Source organism: Xiphophorus hellerii, chromosome 13 (assembly GCF_003331165.1).
Source record: "Xiphophorus hellerii strain 12219 chromosome 13, Xiphophorus_hellerii-4.1, whole genome shotgun sequence".
NCBI classification, from domain to species: Eukaryota; Metazoa; Chordata; class Actinopteri; order Cyprinodontiformes; family Poeciliidae; genus Xiphophorus; species Xiphophorus hellerii.
The window spans coordinates 21,163,560-21,185,125 of record NC_045684.1 but is presented as its reverse complement, the minus strand read 5'-3'; the positions used below and the strand labels follow the sequence as shown (position 1 = coordinate 21,185,125).

The 21,566-nt window shown below is 37.9% G+C and overlaps 1 protein-coding gene across 12 annotated transcripts in view; it reads right to left on the bottom strand.

Annotated features, from left to right (window-relative positions):
* adgrb2 (adhesion G protein-coupled receptor B2) overlaps positions 1 to 21,566 on the bottom strand; it is a 264,272-nt gene that overhangs the window by 63,498 nt on the left and 179,208 nt on the right. For all 12 annotated transcript variants that reach the window (XM_032580162.1, XM_032580165.1, XM_032580168.1 and 9 more), the window contains one exon: positions 378 to 481. In XM_032580162.1, coding sequence (XP_032436053.1) covers positions 378 to 481 — 104 coding nt within the window. The remainder of the gene's footprint in view (positions 1 to 377; positions 482 to 21,566) is intronic.

Genomic DNA, 21,566 nt, shown 5'->3' with positions numbered 1-21,566 from the left:
AGGAGAAGAAGATTAGAAAGATTTAAAAAGTCACATTCAAAGCCCTATAGATCTTTTTTTTCTCTCTCTTTTCCAAGACAGCTTAGTCATCAGATTGATTTTGGCATCTGTAAAGAGTATTAGTAAAAGACAAATAAAGGAATCAAAGGAGGGGAAGCCAGTCACCAACCCCCTCTGCTGTAACTGAATTATTTTGTTCTTTATTAGGCCTCAATGCCTTTTTATTTGTCACCTTAGCTGCTGATGGACACAAATTAGGCTTTCTTTCCAATTTGCACTGGCAGAAACATGAAAAGAAAATTAGCATTGTGCGAACAGGGAATGTATAAAATACAGATATTGGTGTCACACTATTAAATGTGTGTGCATGCAGTCACCTCCAAAAGGCAGCATAGATGAGCAGCAGGATGAGGAGAGCAGTGCAGGACACTCCACAGCCCACCATAAGGGGCACTGAGGGCATGCTGGTAGGACCCATGTCCTGAAACACAAGGACAGAGGAGAAGGCTGGTTAATAATTACCACGTCAGTTTTTCCTACTTTGGTCAACAGAGAATGAAGGCCCGGCTCATTTTACAAGTGCATCTCAATGAATTAGTAAATGATGCAGGGGATAATTTGTTTCAGTAAATTAATTCAGAAAATGTAGCTCAAAGATTCATTATACACAATGTGATATATTTCTAGCATGTACTTTTGATCATTTTGATGAATAGAGCTGTACAGACAGTGAAAATCCAATAATATGTTGTCCTACAGGCCATGTTAGTCACACTCCACATCATCTGATGTCCCAACACTCTGGTATGGACTTTGCTTCACTACCCTCTCAAAACAGAGGATAGTGTTGCTTGTGCACATTTTGCTTACCCTTCCTGCAGAGGAAGTCAGTAACTATTTGTTAAACAACTGTGGAGTTAGCAGTATTGCCCATAAAAATGTAGGTTGAAATTATTTTTTTAAATTGCCTTTATGCAATGTTTAAAACTTCTGATTGATTAAAATTTTAGTTTCTATTTGCACTCAAAATAGAAACTCAAAATGTTAATACATGTCTAAGAATAACCAAAGAAATACATTTGTTTAGTGTTTAAAAGTATTACAACTGGGTGAGATGCAACTGCACAACACAAAGACACAGGAAGACAGAAAAAGAGATGAAAATATGGCAGATGCCTCATTTTTATGGAATCTTATTTCAAGAAAAAAATGGTCAAACTTAAAATTGCAGACAAATTTAGAGACGGTTTGTTTCTTTGCTACGAAATAACACATTGGTTGGTATATCATTTGATATGCAAAAATATGAAAACAATGTTTTGATATCAGAGCAGGGGGATAAAAATTAAAAGTGGGGATTAAAAAAATAGCTGAGGAAGAAAAAACATCTAGAAGAATAGAACAAAGTTTCAAAACAAAGTCTGATAAAGTCCAAAAATGGATGGTCTTCATCGAAAGGAACAGCTGCAGTTAGATGGAGCATCAAATTTAAACAGATGATCGATCAGAGTAAAAGGTCCAAGTTAACAGTTTAACAGTAAAAAACAAGCAACCACTGCATAATAATGGAGCTTCAGCCTCCCAACATGAGTTTATAATAATACGGCATCAGTTTATGATTGATATTTTTGCTGCTGTTGCCTTTTCGCAAAGCTAGTAGCAATGTTGCAACATTAAAACATTCGTTATAATTGTCTTTTGATTGCTCTGCAGAAAAAAGAACCTTAAAAAGACATTGGTAAAGATGATGGATGGATGGACAGAGAGATGGATGGATGGATTCGTGCTCTGCTGACATTTATTGATCCAGGTGAATGGAGTCTAAATTCCCTTGTTGCCCACACCAGGATTATTTATTTAGTCCATTCATCTGAAAGTTGTAAATGAGTTCAGACATGTTGACCCGACTTCCTTCCTCGTGAAGGTCTTGGAGATACCGTCATGCACCCTCTTTCACAATGCCAGGGCCATTTGCACAAAGCAAGCGGTCCTACGAGGATTCCTTTCTGCTTTAATTTATCACACTCTGTCAAAACTATGAACTACTATAGAATCTCCAGGGGACACAAACCTGACAAACAGGCCACAGTTTGTGAGGTTGAAGGGTTGTGTTTGACCAGGCGGTCAGCAGCACAGGAGCACCACAGGGGACTGTACTCTCACAATTCCTTTTCATTCATTACAGGTCAGACTTCCAGAGTCCCGTCATCTACAGAATTTATCAGATGACTTCGCAGTTATGAGTCCACAAAATGAGCATTAATCAGTCGATATTGTTACCACAAATTGGACAAAAATACTTGTTTTTTGAAACTGGAATGGCCGGACAGAGAGACAGATAGTCTTGTCAGGCTTCCAAATTACTGCTTTGCCTTTACAGACTCTATTACCTCTTCCAGTCCCTGAGTTTTAATCCTTTTAACGACTCCTGTAAATTACAGGCAATTACCTTTAATTAGAATTACAAGAGTGTGTTACAATGAATGGAGTTGGATAATGACATGCAATTACACTTCTCCAAAAGTTGTTCCTTTATTAAAAGTACAAGCAACCATCTTGACCAATGTGTTATACCCTATAGAAAATATCTTGCGCCTACGCACATGGACACTGATGATTTTAATTTACTGCTGATTACAATGACTGACACATGAAGACACACTTTTCCCTGTCAGTCATCATCACCATGTAAGAATCTTGTAAAACGCTTTGTGTCCCTTTTTGTGTACCTAAAAAATTTTCTTCTGTCTGTGTTAAAGGGTTTAATACAACTTGAAGATTAAGAACAATTAAACAATTCAGAAAATATTTTTTCAGCACTATTTTGCTCTCAATATGCATCTTCGAAAGAATGAAAAATAAGAAATTAATCTACATGTAAATCCTACACCATCTACATGTAAATCCTCATACCCGAATAGGCTTTACATTTGTTTGGCTTAAGATTTTAGTCGCACAGTTAACCTTAAGATACAGGGCTTTGGATTAAAAAAAACACATATGATGTCTTTACCATCAAATTGAATTGAAAACATACTCATCTAAGAATACACCTAACTGAAATATGTGAGGAAATGTGTGCCTTTGTCTTCCCAAAGATGAGTAGAACTCACAAAACTGATACAAGAAAGGGGACCTCTTTATCTTTTTTAGAAAGGAGCCAAGAATGCAACCTAAAAAGAACGAATAGTGAAGAAATTCACAGGGAGATGGAGCAGGAAGAGTTAAAGACAAGTACGTGAAAGGAATGAGGGAGGTAGGGAAGAAGAAGAAAAAGCGACAGAAAGTCAAAGCTTCCCTTTTAGTGTTTTTTTTCCCTGACCCATCAAAGGAAGCCAATTTCTCCAGAGGAAAGTGGAATAGGTTGGAATACCAATACGGCATACACACAAAAACACACAAGTGGGAGAACGGAGGTGAAACATAATCAAAACCGTCTCACAAGAAAAGAGAGCCACGATAGAAACGAAAGGGGGCATATGAAAAACATCTGCTTCGGGAAATTGGGAAGTGCCAAGGGGAGAGGGAGAAACAAGAGAGAATAATTGTGTTTGATTTTATGTAGAGAAGAAGGTCAAAATGCCTTTTACAAATCCAACAGATCAGATTGTCAAAGCATATTGAATGAAAAGTGTTCAGTGCCTAGCGAGTGTATCAATTTCCCGTTAAAGGTTCCACCCCCCTCCCCCCTACATTTTGTCATATTAGACAACACCAACTTGAGCAAACTTAATTGAATTAAAATTAGAGGGGAACAGTAGTGAATTAGTGTGAAATGGGGAGGGGGAACCAACTAAAAATCTACACCATGTTCCAAATTATTATGCAAATTATATTTTCTCAGATTTTCTTAAATGGTCAATGCAAATGATGGTCAGTATAATTTTCAAGTCATGAACTATTACAGTATAAATCAATTTTACTGAACAAAGCTCCCAATGAGAACAGTATTTTTTTCAAAAATAAAAAACTCAAAATGCACTGTTCCAAATTATTATGTACAGCAGATTTTCTAAACATTTTATGGATTATAAAGAACTGCAAACGGTCATTCTATGAATGTGCAGCATTAAGTGGTCACATGTGCTAAAATGAAAAGCTATTTCAATCAAAAACATCTTAACAGACAGAATTACATGTTAACATAGGATCGTTCTTTGATATCACCTGCACAATTCTTGCATCCATTGAACTTGTGAGTTTCTGGATAGTTTCTGCTTGAATTTCTTTGCAGGATGTCAGAAAACCTTCCCAGAGCTGCTGGTTTGATATGAAATGCATTCCACCCTCAGATCTTCTGCTTGAGGAAACTCCAAAGGTTCTCAATAGGGTTGAGGTCAGAGGAGGATGGTGACCACACTGTGAGTTTCTCTCCTTTTATGCCCATAGCAGGTATTCCTTGCAGCATGAGATGGTGCATTGTCATGCATGAAGATGATTTTGCTATGGAAGGTAGCAAAGTGATCAGTCAGAAAGTCCATATACTTTGCTGAGGTCATTTTCACACCTTCAGGGACTCTGAAGGGGCCGACCAATGCTTCTCTCCCCATGATTTCGGCCCAAAGAATGACTCCACCACCTCCTTGCTGATGTCACAGCCGTGTTGGGATGTGGTGGCCATCCACCACCAATCCACTACTGCGTCCATCTGGACCATCCAGGGTTGCACAGCAGTCATCAGTGAACAAGTCTGTTTCAAAATGAATCTTCATGTACGGCTGGGCCCACTGGACCGTTTCTGCTTGTGATCTCTGGTTAGGGGCGGCCGAATAGTAGGTTCATGCACCGCAAGCTCTCTGAAATTAATTTGTGATTCAAAGAGCTCTGACACACAATACCATCTATAAATTTAATAGCATAACAAAAAATGTAATCTTTATGACACTTAAATCCAATTTGCATAATAATTTGGAACACGGTGTAAAAAGTTTGCTGCATATGTAGTCAAAGAAAAAAATATTTGAATGTCATAATCCAAGTATCCTCCTTAGGCAGCATTATGAAGACCAAGGAATAAACCACAGAGGTCAATGATAATGTTATGGAAAGGTTTAAAGCAGGGCTGTAAAAGAAAATACCAAACTCTGAATATTCCAAATGAACTTAATTCAACAATTGAAAACGGAAAAGTATGGCATACCAAGACATGGTCGTCCACCTAAACTGACAGGCTGCGGAAGGAAAGCAGAAATGTGTCAGAGATGCCTGGTTACTCTAGAGAAGCTGGAGAGATCAATAGCTCGGGTGAGAAAATCTGTTACAGGGATATCTATTAGCCATGCACTGCACAAACCCGACCTTTATGGAAGACTGCCTAAAAGAAGTCATTACGAGAATCCATTATGTCCTTTTCATCGTTTGCAAACAGGATAAACCATATAGACCGAACAAACATGCACTACAATAGAAGATGCTCTGGTCAGATGAGACCAGAACAAACATTTTTCTTCTAAATGTAAAGCTTTGTGCGATATAAAACTAACATTGCACACCTCTTTAAAACATGGTGAAACACACTGCTACCTACTGTACATCGTGCTGTGGGGATGCTTTTCTCCAGTAGGACTAGGGAAGTTGGTTAGAAATAACAGTAGATTGGGCAAATAAATACTGGGACAAAACCCAGTCCAAGCACACAAAGTACTTATAGGACTGTGAGGGAGGTTCATCTTCCAGTAGAACAACAACTCTAAACATTCAGTCCAAGCTAAAGTGGAAAAGGTTGATCAAAGCATGTTAATGTGTTGACATGTCCCAGTCAAAGTTCAGACACCAATCCAAAGGATAATCTGGGGCTTGAAGCTACTGTGAAGGGTGGTTCTACAAAGTACTCACACAGCGTGGCAGAAAACATAGGTGTGCTAAACTGTTAAGATTTTCATTTAGCAAGAAATAAAAAAAAAAGTTCAAACCATGAATTACTTTCTTTTCACTTCACAATTCTGCACTACTTTCAGTCGTTCCATCACAAAAAAGCACACAAAGACATTAGCATTTGTAGTAAATACAAGAAAAATTAAAGGAGTATAGATACTTTTTTAAGGAAGTGCTTAAATATGCACTTGAAAGATCCCCTTTTTTAATACGTTAGCATTTCTGAGATGCCCCACTTTACTGTATTCAAAGCACGTTAGGAGATCATCTTAGAACTCCTCATAGTTCTTTGGTTGCGATTTAAAACTGGCATGCATAAATTGTACATCAAAAATACGATTCAATGAATAATGCGATGATGTAAAAAAGACTGGTACAAAACAGTAAATAAATGGAAACAGATTACCCACACAAACCCTGAAGCCCCGAGGCTACTTTCTGCCACACAAATGTTATGCCCTTAAAGGAAACCGTGATAATACATTGCTGCTGGTCAGAATGTCTGACCGTGAAACATAGTGACTACAGATTGGTACGAGAGTGTTGAGGTTTTGCTGTATACGGCCAGTTCCCCCTGGGCAGCTTGGATACCATTTGATGGAAAAGATAGCTATTTTCAGCTCAGGAAGTTTAACCTACTTATCTCCTCTCCCTGAGACTTCCCCTCTCTTCTTTCCCACCCATTCCGCCGTACCAACTTCTCTGTTTCCTTCTCTGCCCCTCTAGGTTACTCATCCCAATCCCCTTACATCTTTCTTCCTCAATACTCCATCAACATGTCTTACACGTCAGTGCACCTGTTAATGCACCCTCAATGGGGATGCGCCCTAGACAACTTGAATCCAGAGTCTATCTGCATCTTTGCTACATGCATCAGAAAGCCCACATCAGGCATCACACAGAGGGATATTTCTATACTCAAGTGCAGAAAACTACAGTTTAATGGCAGCACTACATAAAAAAAAAAAAAAAAAAACATATTATAGTTCATGATATAGTTCTTGCAAAATACAATATTTAAGTTGAGCACATTTATTCAGAGGGGAAAAATCTGATATTAGAAAGAGTAGGTTACAAAGAAAATAAAATAAAATCACTGATACCCCACCATCCCAATTCATTCCTGTAAAACAAGCTTAACTGAAACTTTATCTATTTTGGTAACATCTCCTGTGGTTATGAAGAGGATTTGACAGATATGCCAATTTTTCTTCAGAGCCCTTCAAAAGGGTAAAAAAAAAAAAACAAGAAAGGCATAACTTTTGGACTTCTTATGATAAGAAATCACTACAAGAGATAATACTTCCCTAAACATGACCACATCTGTCAGGGCAATAATTAAAAAAGTATTATATATAACTGAGGTTCTGCAATGTTTCTCTACGAGAGGCCTGGTTTTTATTAGCATCCCATAATGTCTTGGCTCTTTAAAGATTACATTTTAAATGCAAGTGTTGCAGCTTCTGCCAGAAGAGGGAAAATAAGTCAACACCGATTTTATAGCAGCACACTAATTCAAAACATGTAGTCGTATTAAAAGAAATGATCCACCATAGACAAAATCTGCCTTATTCAAAGCTCATATTTCAGAAGCGTGTTCTAAGAACCTGTTTCACACTTGATATCACAGAAATCTGTAACAGACTACTCAGATTTTAAAAGAAAGATAGACTTATACTTGGAAGCTCCATTCATTCTATTCAAAACAGAAGTGTGCGGTGGTTACTGGTTGTATTCAAAGTTTTCTCAGACTTTACTGAGACATGGACATTTTAAATTTTCTTCAGACTGCATACATCTGAATTTTCAATCTAATAAATCTCAACTCAAATGAGATTTTGTTTTTTTCATATACTTCTTATTAAAATGCTTCTGGGCAATAAATACTGTTGAAAAGCCTAAACATTTTCCCTAAAATTATGTCCCAGAAACAGAAAGCCAGGACCCCAGGTAACCTTTTAAGGAATTGCAGAAATCTCTGTTATATGCGTGTTTTTCTAAGAAGCAAGTCTGAGGCTCTGATGAACATCTACTTTTTCAAGACATTGTTGTTTCGTCTATCCCTGCTTCTGCAGACTAACAATTCCTGGAAGCAAAGGAGCATTGTGAGTATGCCGAGAGAATAAAAAAAAGAAAAAAAGATGCCTGAAGGAGCACAGGAATATATCATCTTTATGCGATTTTATAAACGACAGCCTGTCGCAAAATCCAAAAGTTTACATCACTTTTGGCAGAGTTGGAGCGGATTGACAGGTTGAAGCTGATGGGGCGCATTGAAACAGCCGGCAGTTCCAACCAATGCCATTTTAGTGTCATAACACAGAACCTCTATAATTGAAAGAACAGAAACGAGACAGGAAATATCCACTAATCTAGCATTGTATCCCACAGATACAAACATTTCCAGTTTCAGTTAGTTTTAAAATGTGAAAATTTACTAAAACGCAGTGTTTGAGTCACCATCACTCTAGGAATATATTTATATTTCTATAGACTCACTGTAACCTGACCTGTTTCTACTTTGGTAAGATTACTTGCTTTTGATAACTTCGCACAACTTTGCAAAAAATGAGGACATTTTTATTTTAGCCTCTATCAATGTCAAGTAAATAAATAAATGTAGAAAATGTATATATATATATATATATATATATATATATATATATATATATATATATATATATATATATATATATATATATATATATACTGTATATACAGTACAGACCAAAGGTTTGGACACACCTTTCTAATTCAATGGGTTTTCTTTATTTTCTTGACTATTTATAAGGCAAGAAATCCCACTTATTAACCTGACAGGGCACACCTATGAAGTGAAAACCATTTCAGGTGACTACCTCTTGAAGCTCATCAAGAAAATGCAGAGTGTGTGCAAAGCAGTAATCACAGCAAAAGGTTGCTACTTTGAAGAAACTAGAATATAAGGGGTATTTTCAGTTGTTTTACACTTTTTTGTTTAGTGCATATTTCCACATGTGTTATTCATAGTTTTGATGCCTTCAGTGTGAATCTACAATGTCAATAGTCATGAAAATAAAGGAAACTCATTTAATTAAAAGGTGTGTCCAAACTTTTGGTCTGTACTATATATATATATATATATATATATATATATTCAAATGCACTTTGTCTTTAAAGACAAAAATACTCCAGGGAAAATGAAACTTTACTTTTCAAGATTAAAACAAGAGACACACCAAACCTCAATTTTTGTACATTTTAAGACTGAGAAACATCGATCACCTTTTTTTCCTGATTATTTCTGCTCTCAACTTGGCTAACCTTTAATTAATGCAATAAAGCATTCAGTGATTCTAATTTAGTTCCACCCAGAATCCTTCATAATCTTCAGAATGCCTTCTCCTTTAATTATTGTTGACAAGTGCAAGATCTTTGCATGCTTTAACCTTGTAGAAGTCGCTTCTTTTGGAGCAGGCATTTGTTTTTGTTCTCGGCGCCGTCTCCGATTTTAATAAGTTAAAATATGAGCTGCCATCTTGTGGGGCCTCAGTCATCCCTCTCTGCCATCAGATCGGGAACAATGGCCATTAATAGTCTAAATAATAGAGTGAGCTCTAAAATGTATCCATTCTGATTAGGGGAACTCTGAGCAACCAAATGATAGCGAGGCGAAACAGATTTAAGATCATTCCCGGCAGAGATGACCGTTTCACGAGAATGATTGCACCGAAAAGCAGTTAGTTTGGCAGGTGTATGAGAAGAGCTTCGAGAAAGCCCGTACAGAACAAAGACGGCATGGCTGAGAGAAAAATACTTTGATGCAGTAATTGGTTAATAAATAAATTATCTTTCCTGTCCTCTCTGCTCTGAATGGGGTGTTTGTCTCCTCGGAGTTGGTGTGTTTGTGCACTCATTTACAGCGACTGAACTGAGGTCTCAGGTGCTGCTTAAACCACTGACCTTTTCACTAACATTTCCGGTTATGTGTCTGAGTGAGCACATGAGCTACAAAGTCCCCCAGTTATGAGAACAAATCTGAGCGAATTACTTCAAGGTATACCGTATTTTTCGCACTTTTATGGCGCACCACAATATAAGGTGCACCTTCAGTGAATGGCCTATTTTAAAACTTTTTTCATATATAAGGCGCACCACATTATAAGGTGCATAGAATAGACGCTACAGTAGAGGCTGGGGTTACGTTATGCATCCAATAGATGGAACTGCGCTAAAGGGAATGTCAACAAAACAGTCAGATAGCTCAGTCAAACTTTATTAATATATTACAAACCAGCGTTCTGAACACTTTGTTCATTCCCAAAATGAATGAACAGCTGTTTTATTATTTTCCCCGAGGTAAAGTCAGTGACCTGGTATTTTTGTGAGACAGTTTATCTTTTAACAACAGCAAGATATAACATAGTGGAGAGGAACTTTTCCTCGATTCAACAAACATGTGAAAAACAGTCTGATACTGTTACGGTAAATCAAACGTTAGTGCAATCACAATATATATCCACTATAACCATTGATTCGTTCATGTTAAATTCTCTCGCTGCTGCTCTATTCCCGTGTTCTACTGCGTGACTGATCGCCTTGAGCTTAAACTCTGCGTCGTAAGCGTGTCTCTTAATAGGAGCCATTTTGGGGTCTTTACACAAAACCCAGCGTGCACCGCGCGCTTCTTCTTCTACGGGGGAAAATGAAGTCGGCGGCTGCTTACCGTAGTTGCAAAACCTGTTGTGGCTCAATATTGGTCCATATATAAGGCGCACCGGATTATAAGGCGCACCCCCGGCTTTTGAGAAAATTTAAGGTTTTTATTTGCGCCTTATAATGAGGAAAATACAGTAATTATATTCCAAGTAAACATTGCAACACTGAAGCAGAAGAAGTATAAGGTGGTTTATTGGCTCTGGTAACAACTTTTCAAAAGGCAATTCTTCTTCCAAAGTCCAAATCTCATGATCCCCCCACGCCCTCAATGAGTAATGTGAAAGCCAGCCTGCATCTCAAGGGTTTGTATTCCCACTGGTCACTTTAAGAATTAAGTGGCTCAGTCTATTGTATCTTTTCATGACCTAACTCAATCAATCCCTCCTCTGCCTTCCGTTTCTCTGAAGTGAAAACCCGTCTGGTGTCTGAAAGCAACGGTCCAAAAGCGACACGCAGCACGGCGTACGCGCAAATACACGTGTGGAAACCTCAGCGGCTATAGAAAGTAAACAGGATTAACTGGCTATCCTTCACTTCACTGTAAACGGCCTGTAATAGCACCACTGCTTCTAAATCCCTGCATCTCTCTCTCTCTCCCTCGCCCTACCACCTCCTCCTTTTTCTATTAAACATGGAGGTTAATCCTAGCCCCCCCTCGTCCCCAGCGCTGTGGCCCGGGATAAGCTGTCAGAGCTGGGCGGCTGATACTCAGATCTGCTCCAGCAGCCTGGACACCGCATGTGAATGTGTGTTTGGAAGACCTCTGCATGCTTTTTTTTTTTTTCTTTTTCTTTGGTGATTTGCGACTTGCACACATGCTTCTAGGCCTTCATATGCGTGTCAATGGACAGCTGAACTACATGTCTGGAAATTGCTTCTCTATTTTAATTTACTGTCACCCCGTTCATATATGAACTATGATAGCCTTACTGCTTAGATTATGAATGGTTTTTCACATGCCAAATTAGTTGGAAAACGGATCTAAAACTTGTGTTAAATTCAGGACTGTTGAAAGAGTTTTGCCCACTCAAAAATGTCTTTTTTTAAAATTTTGTTATCAAATGTGGATGTGTTAGATCAGAAAAAGATCATGTGCATAAGAACAAAAAGCATTTCTCAAGTCACAATTCCATTTACAAAGAAGAACAGGTTGTCCAAACGAACTGTGAATATGGCAACAATGCCTTGTCAAATCCTGATTTAATTATCAAATTCTTTGGAAAGTTTAGTTTAACTTCACTTTTACTACCTGTACAATCAGACAGACAATCAAACATTTCTAATCTGACAATATGAACTAAGCAAAAAAAAAAAAAAATCTCAAAACGCAACACATCATGTTTTAATCTAAAGAAGATTTTGTAAAAAAAAAAAAAAAAAAGTCATCAACATTTATTAGTCAGGAATGGGTTATAAAACCATTTGTAAGCCCAAATGACTTAGGAGAACAAGCAATCCACTGTCTACATGTAACAGTAGTGAAAGGCAGTTATATGAATTTAATAAACAAACTGGTTTTAGTTAACTAAACCATGAAATTAAAAAGCTGATCAAGACTTACACATTTATGAAAATAAAATCTCACAAAATCAATTACATAAAGTACTAATAATACTTGGCACAGTGCTAGTTCTCCGTTTTAAATCTTTTGGGGCACCCTGACAACCTGCGTTCTACACCATGATAGTAAAAAAGATTAATCAAATTCAGTTTCAATTCAAGCTCAACTTAAACACCATTCACACCAGGAGAATTTCCAACACAGCAGTTTGTTATAATGTCCCTAATTAAAAAAGCCTGTTCGAATGGCACAGTCCAAAAATTCCCAGGATGAAAGGACAATAGTGAAAAAATGTCACTCAGTGCTTTTACACACAGCCAACTGTGTGTGAAGATGTGAGTGATAGAGGCCTACCACACTGCAAGGTGCAGAAGGACTCCAAATTGAAAAGGAGGGAATCCATTTTTTTTCCTCCAAGTCCAGGTGGGAAGGCTCGCCATCAAAGTCGAAGGGGGTATCCATCTCAGGAAAAATCCAGCATCACCCCCCCAAAAAAAACCCCAAAATCCCTGACATGTCAAAAGACAGGACCAGAAGAATAATATAATTTTTACAAAGCTTTTCTAGCCATAATCCATAAATTAGTTATCAAATTACTTGCAATGAAGTTGTTCACCTTCGCCATACTATATTATTAATTCACTTTTTTGTAAATTGTAAAATCTTTATCTTTCAAAATACAAAAAAAAAAATGTTATCCAAAGCTCAGTAAAAGTTTACATTTGAAAAATCAAATAATTCATATAAATGCAATTATTCAGCAACAATGTGCTAAAGAAAACAGAAATCTAAGTGAAAGGCATAGAATATGCTCACCTAACTCAGTGGGACACAATGGGGACAACAGTATGGTGACTCTCAGTCTGAAGGGAACTAAGTAAGTAACAAGGCATGTTTTAAACGCTTTAACCACAATACGATAAAATTTCACTGTGAATAAAATAAGCACATACTATATTTTAGTCATTCCTTTCAGTTGAAAGCAGAACCAGAGGAATTTTCACAGAACCAATAGCAAACAACAGCTAACGAGGCTAGCGAGATAGCTCCAACAGGGCTACCTCGGCAAAACAAACAAAACAAAAAACGCCGGTCTGTTTACTCACTTCAGCTACTTCCAGCTCAGAAGTTGGTTGATAAACAACAAAACTATTTGCAAAAAGGTTTGATGCAAGTTTATATCCAGTACTTTTCACATCTTAAATTACACAGACTCTCAGGCTGCACAACTCAGCAGTCTCCTCCCGATATCGGCTCTTGTTCAGCACACACAACAATACTAAAGACACAGAGAAGGGCGGGACCTACAGCGACAGTCTGCATTCTGATTGGTTAAAACACACTAGACTCTGCTTATTCTGATTGGTCAGGCAGGCTATCCCGCTTTCCTAACCTCTGTTTTCTTGAAGAGGCACCTTCATGTTATGTGGGTTATGAGAAAACATCCAGAAATGGTGAATATTTCCTAGAGCACTTCAGAGACTCATTCTGGAGCTGATGAAATTATCCAAATCAATATTTAAAGCACACTTCCTCCACTCAGTTCAGTGAACATGATTATAAAATAAGAAGGTGCAAAATTTGCAAAAATGTGGTTCCGTGAATGAGTTTGATGGACCACTGGTCCAGGTTTCTAAAACATTGTTTTCTTTTTTACTTCTTTTTAAAGCTTCCTTCCCCAGCTTTTCTCACTTCCTAAGCATTTTCAGGGCATCCGGGGTGTATTGTTTCCTCACAAATCCTCAGCTTAGTAGTCACTACATCCCACAGATGTGGCCAAGTCCAGACCTTAACAGCCTAACAGTTGTTGAAGCAAGTTCAAGAAACAAATTGTTACTCTAATGCTCAAAATGTCAGCAAACATTTATTGATACATAATATCCAGGTTAGTTTAAACATGTCCTCTCAACATCAAGTCCATTTAATCAATTATGTTAGTCCAAGGTTGTTAAATTATGCTGCTGCTATGTTTAATCTGCAGGGTAGGAATTTCAGTCGTGAGGAATTAGCATTTTGGTCCGACAATAAGCCAGGTTAGCTTGGAGATGTTGATGTTTGCACTTCCAATGGTTGTTCAGTCAGTGGTATTGTTGGAACAGCTGAGTCTATAGAGGCGACTTATGTGCAACCATAACATCAACATGGATGCATGTACAACCCCCCCCCCCCCCAAAAAAAAACTGTCCACTGTAGTGAACACAATGCATGAAAGAGTTAAGTCCCCAACTAACCCCCAACACCCATTTTGCAGAATCCAATCTCTGCTACAGCAACAAAGTGCACTCAGCTTCAGTAACAGGAGCCTCTGGCTGAGAGCCATCGACAAAAAAACACTGACCCATACCTTTAGGCCCTCTGCACTGGGTCTAATGGTTGTACTGGGGGCTGAGTGAGGACTCACTAATGGTCACCACACTCCTCATTGATGCCACACATACCACAGAAGTCAATGTACTTTTCCTCCCAGCCCACTTTCCAAAGGAAAAGTCAGTACTGTTCATCTGGACGAGAAGTCACAGGAAGCACAATGTCGCTTGGAATGACCTGTTCATCATATAGGTCACTGCCATCATGTTGCCCCATAATATAGGAATTAATGTGCTGTAATAGGTTTCAGGCCTCTCAAAAGTAATTCAAGCTCTGAGGGACCAAGTAATGAATAACAGCAGTTACTGGACTTGAGGGCATCACCTGACTTCGACCTTCTTAACACTCAATGAAAAAGGAACAGAGCCATTCAAGGAGTAGAGCAGAAGGGAATAATAACCTCCTACAATCCAGCAGAAATGTCTGTCTCACTTGGTCAGCTGTACACATGAAGTTTTCTCTCCACAGTCAGTCTGACTCAGTGCCAAGTCAGAAATGGAAAATTATCATCTTTGTACTTCTTACCATTCTGCGACAGGACAATAAGGAAACATGCACTGCCTTGTTAGCTGGTGTAAAAACAAGTTCCTCCAGGTAGTAGTGACTCAGAAATCGTGAAAATTCACATAAAAATCAACAACCCCCCTCATTTTTTCATGCTAAAGCATAATTGTAAGTTTATTGCAATTTTTAGTCAAAAACATTAGGTTTAAGAGATTACCATCTCCCACATGCAGGTGGCAGTGTTTCTCAGTCCTGCTACACTGCTGCCTCAGCCTTACTTAATGCCAAGTTGTAGTTCATTATTGGTATGACAAGTAACAAAAAGTCACATTTACCATCATAAATAAGTACAAATTTAGCAAAATTTGAAACGGAAACACTATGAGAACTTATCTACTAATAATCAGATAATAACTGACAACAATGAATTGCTTAAAAGAACCCTAAAAGTAGATGTCTACTGGGGAATTTGGAAAATTCTGCCAAATGATTTAGAGAACTGAATAACATTGCTTGCTTACCACAAGGGCATATAGTTGCTGTATGCTCAGAACATAAAACATTCTTTAGCAGATGCACTACTGTTGCTGCATTGACTTAATTCACTCAATAATATATTATGTTTGGAGTTGAAATATTCCAAACAGACCTCCGGGGAAAAAGATGAGCCACAATGCCAAGCCTCTGTCTTATTAATCTATGGTACAAACCACTACATTCACCTTTTCATGGAAATGGGGACACTCATCAATTCACTACAAGGAGGATGTCACAGCTTAAGAGATGTGACATGGATTTAGCCGAGATACAACGTGAGCAAGCCAACTGTTAGCTTAATGGAACAACCTTGGACGAAATAGTAAATCAAGTTTTTCAATCTATGCAGTCTTACTGACCAAGCAAAGTACGACTAATCACCTTCAGAAATTCACAGATGAAAAGCGGTACGCAGCGCCCTGGCTCATAAAAGACTATTTCTTTTAGGAGCTGGACTCCAACTGACAAGTTCCTGATGTACAGACGTTTGAGGTGTAAATGCTAAGCTACAGCATCGGTCCCTTTGGAATCCAATTCTGGCATCAACGTGAATGATGTTGCCTTTCATGTTGCCACTTCAGTTGCACAACTCTCCCCGCCGTTCTTCTTTTACACAATAGCCTAAAAAATGAGAATGTGCTGAAGCATCAGAAGGCGGCTACGCCTGACAGAGCCTGCGCCATTGTTTTTTGTCACGATAATGCTCTTCACAGAGACAGTAACGGTGATTCTAAAGTTCCTATTACTCTTCCTCCACCATAGCCACCAGAACGGATCAAGAGGATATATGTTAGGGTTTATCTATTATTACATTCCGCGACGAATCATTTGGAACCTTCCCGGCATATTCGCTGTAGACAGATCTATGTGCTATCTTTGCAGTGAATGGACTGAAAATCTAAATTTCATATAGACCGGTAGTTTGAAGTCGATTTAACCGGATATTTTATTTAAATTTAAATGGTAGGAGAAAAAGTATTATTTTGGTTTTTTTTATTAACAAAATCTTGTTAAGAACAATTAAAAATGCCACCTATTTCATTTAGACTACAATATAAAAATATTTTCCAAAGAAGAAAAAAATATATAAATATTTATTTTTCACAGTTTTACAAAGCAGTGATCTCTTGATTCATGTTATCACCTGAAAAACATAGGTTACAAACTTCTGAGATAAATTTAGTAAAATTTTAACAAAGCTAAATATAAAAAAACAGCTGGAAGAAAGCATTTTTTTAAATTAGCATTTTTTAAAATAATGCAGAGACAGGGCTTCTTAGTAAAAGAATAACCTTGAAAGTTACCCATGACAGAACTAAATATACCAAATTCATTTAGATGACTTTAGAAAAAGCAAAACTAAAGTAGAAGTCTTCAATCTGAGTAATAGCTTTTCTGAGGCCTTGGTTTAATTCATTAGTTTTTAAAAGATATTTTGTGTTTTAACATTGATAGAAGGTTGCATCTTAAAAAGAGGTAATTGAATGCTGCACATCATACTTTAAGAAAAAAAAAGCCTAAGTTGTTGTAACAAAAAAGAAGATAAACCTACCTTTCTTGATCGTCTTAAACTTTGCAGGAAAAAAATGTATAACTGGAAAAGTTTACCAAGCAACAATAAATGCTAAATTTAAGTATTACTTTTTGGAAGCTAAAGTTTACTTGAAAAAACTTGCACTTAATATACTGCAGGTCATTCTTAAAAAGGTCACAAAAGACTCCCATAATGCATTTTGCACAGTTTTTTTTTATTTTTACCATGCAACAATAGTGCTTTTAAGAAACGGAAGTCATTGAACTTTGATCACAAGAACAGCAGAGCTGCCCAATTCAGTTTGAAATATCTATTTCAATTTAAATATTTTGGGGCAGTATTGAAGAAAAAACAAAGAAAACCACACTTGCGTTTTTATCACAGCTGATGTAAAGCCCCCTAAAAACTAACCACAGTTGGTGCCCTGATCTGAATTTAATCTTCCACTGAGGCTTTTAACTTTGGTGGTGTGTTCAACTGCTATCAAAGCAAAATGATGCAATGTAACGACTGACATCATTCACTACACACACCGCTCTGTGCATCTGAATTTTGCATGACTGAGCGCAAGTTGTGGGGAAAATATTAACTTGTTCTCGCAAAACAAGAATCAGCATATGAATAAGCTAAATGTTACTCGCACACAGCCACATCCATCACCACGGGATCCCAAAGGGAACTGTTGTTCCCTGCCGTGAAGAGGCTGAAAATATCCATTCATTCTCCAAGATGCTTAGCCCATTTCAGGGTAGCGATAGGGGGGAGGCAGATTCCTGGCCCTCCCATTCAGCAGCAGCTCTCCAAAAGCCTCAACGAGAGATTTCGAGCCGTTTGAAGACCAGCAGGGAGATAAAATCCCTCCCACGAGCCTAAACGGGAGGCACGCTAAGCTTGTGGTGGGGGGATCACATTAGGTGCTGCACCATGTAAGCTAACTCCTGGAGTCTGCTCTACCTAGTCTACTCCAATCTCAGTTTCGCTACTAACCTGCGGTATCACGTTTTCGCATAATAACATGGGAAAACACATTATAAGCATTAACTCCTGTTTTATAATCACCATTAAGATTAAGTCTTTATAAAACTTAAAAGAAGAGAGAAAAGAATAAAGTTTAGGTGTAGTGCATTGGATTTATCCAACACCGTTTATTCGTCTATTCTCTCTCACCACTTAATAATCTGCACGGTGGCTTGGCTGGAGCCTAGCCCAGTTGCCTTTGGGTGAGAGGCAGGGTACATCCTGGACAGCTTGCCAGAGTTATAAAGACAGACATCAACGATTGCACACATTTATACCAAAAAGCTATTCAGAGGGACCAATTTACCAAAACTTGAAAAGTACTAGCCAGAAAGGCTCCAAACAAGATTTGTACAACGCTTCCTTCAGCGAGGCAACCAATCCTGTCACGATAACAAATTTTGCTGGACGATAAATTGTCCCAGAACTTCTTGCGATAAACAATAAAATTGTTGTTTTGAGACCATTTTCAAGTCATATAATGGTAATAATGGAATAAAAATGCAAGAACACATTCTCAAATATCAATATACTTTAAATTCTAATGAACATTTAAACGATGGAACCAGAAAACATTTGGAATATCCAAGATAAATAATGAAAGTAACAGAAACAATAAATACATTATGGAGTCTCTGTAAGCAAAATTGTCTTTCAAAAACAAAAAAGAAATAGTTGAGACCAAATCACCAGCCTGCATACCTGTATCGTTCAGTTTTTGGTAAAAAGAGAGAGAGAGAAAGAGAAAAACGATAAATCAAGCAAATGGAAATTATTGAGTTTATTTTAATTTATCATGCGATTAATTGACTTATTGTTTATTGTGACAGGCCTAGAGGCAAAACGTTAGTAAATGCACAACAGCACAGGCATTACCTTCACAAAAAAAGAAGGATTGACTACTGAGTATTGAGCTAATTATTGCTGCAATATGCTTTCAGTCAGTTGCAAACTCCAAATGTCTTCCGTTTGGCTGAATCTTGGTAAAGTACGACACTGTTAGGAGAGATATAAAGCTTTCATTGAGCGAACAGCGGCCGGCTAGGGCCGATAACAGTAAAAGTGTTGGTTCAATTGCCTAAAAAGCAAGGTGATGCAGTTTGAAAAATTAAACAGTCTAAGCACATTGCCAGAGAGTCCTGTACTGAAGCACTATACTGAGCTGAAAAGGTCACACAGGGGGGTTGAGAGGGTGGGAGTGGAGATGTACACGTAAATGCAGAGCTCTTCATCTGGACAACAGTGGCTGGTGGTGCAGAACCACCATGTGCAACCAGCGTGCAATTTCTCTTTTATTTGTGTCTGTTAGCTATCTGCTACCTAAAATCAGACTACCCTGCTAGCGTGCTAAAGAGTTCCTCCACCCAAATTCTCTCTTTTTGACACAATCACTTCCTATTCCTGAGACGCACAGAATTACCCTCCAGTGCTTACAAAGCATCTGCCTTGCTGGCTCTTTTTTTTTTTTTCATTCTTTTTGAAACCAGGCCTTAAAAAGAGAAAAATCTGCACACACTGAGAAAAGACCCTCATACGCCAATTTTTATCTGCCTGCACCATTTGTTGTTCTTTTTTTACTCTGTCACTGTAGGATTTATAGAGGAAATGTCACAGCCACAAGTTAAATGAAGCATTTTTGAAACACAAGAAAATACATGAGCTAGTACTGGCATCAATTCACACCATGGTTTTAAAGCTTAAAGCTATAACTGTCTAAATCGAATGACTTATCATCCCTACTGTTTGAAGGAAATGCTGGAGAAAGTGTCAATGTTTTCAGTTTGCAGCATTCTATGGAAGCATACGGTTATACAGCCCTGACCCTCCTCCACCTGATGTTGGGAATGTAGCAGTTCAGGCAGATAGGCATTCACAATGCCATTAAGATCTTTAAAAACAAATATATACATTTCAAATTAATCCTAAAATATATGGACAGTAAGTGCAGGTAGGCAAAAATGGAAGAAATGTGGTCTAACCTTTGTGCAGCTAAAACATGTGCAGCAGCAGTCTGCACCCTCGGAAGCTGAGAGATACAGGAACCACTGATTCCTTTATAAAGTGTGTTTGCAGTAATCCGGGCTGAGTAGCAACAAAGGTGTGGATTACAGCTCGGAAATGCTGCTGTGAAAGAATTGGTTTTATTTTCGCCAGTTCCCTTAAATAAAAAAAAAAGAAAGCTGGACTCGACAGCTGCTCCGATGTGATTTTTTTTAAACTTCAGACCAGCATCCGCTTTGACATATGGGTTTGTTTCTGGGCTGACACATTGGGCCAGGGCACCAACATCAACATAGGGGTCTCAGTAGAGCTTCCAAACACCATCAAATCACTCTCTCTTTTTTTTTTTCATTGAACTCAAAGAAGTTCACATGCATCCAAAGCATTTCCGTGATCCAGACATGAAAACAGATCATTCCTATGGTCCACTGTGTCAAAAGCAGCTAGAGGCAAAAGGACAACTCAATCACTGGAGTCAGTTGCTAAAAATATATCACTTGAAACTTTCAAAAGGGCTGCTTCTGTACTTTCTAGAGACATAATTCATCCAAAATCCAAAAATAATTATTAACTTAATCTATGTTTAATCAAAAGCGGTGAAGAAAGCAATTCAGAGGGTACTACAGCTGGTAATCAACAAAGACAAAGCTGGCCACTTGGAAATATATTTAGTCAAAAAAAAAAAAAAAGAAAAAGTAAAAAAGAAAAGATGGACCATCATGATGTGGAAGCTAAAAGTCAGTCCATCACTTTTATTAAGGGAAGTCAGTTTAAACGTTTTGGCAAGCTACAAGGGACATTTCAGTTAAGCAGTTACCAGCAGTTGATTTTAAATAAAATAGAGTAAGTAGATCATGTTATGCATGTTGGCTTACCTTCCCACGCTTACATAAGAACAGAAGAGGTGTGACATACATTCAAACATCAGGTAAAAAGCAACAGATGACATCTAGGAAAAATAGGACGGGGCACTATGGGGGTAAAAGGTAGGAATAATAGGTAATTTTATGCTAAATGAGGTAACGGCATACTGTGTGATATAGTTAAGGCGAACATAGAGCTGTTGAGTATTCAAATGACCATTTCCACAGCAAAAAAAAGAAAAAAAGGAGCATGCATTACCCCCTAACATCTTAAAGAGCTTTCTTTAAGCATTTCAAGTACAATCTCCAGCCACTTAGAATATTAATAGAAACACAGGTGCAAGTGCTACAGGCAAAAATCACATCCTGATACATGGAAATGTCTTGAGGTCTTTTTGTTTGACGCCTCTCCTCTCTCTTGTCACAGGGGAATAACTCACCAAAGAACAACCTGACCTTTATTAAGTTTGCACTAAAAAAAGTAGTGTAATCAACAGCATCAACACATGTGACAAGTATAGACATAATGATAAAAATGGCACCACATGTAGGAGTGTGAAAAAAAATAAAAAATCCAAAACAGACAGCACGGTTCAAACTGCGCCAGCTT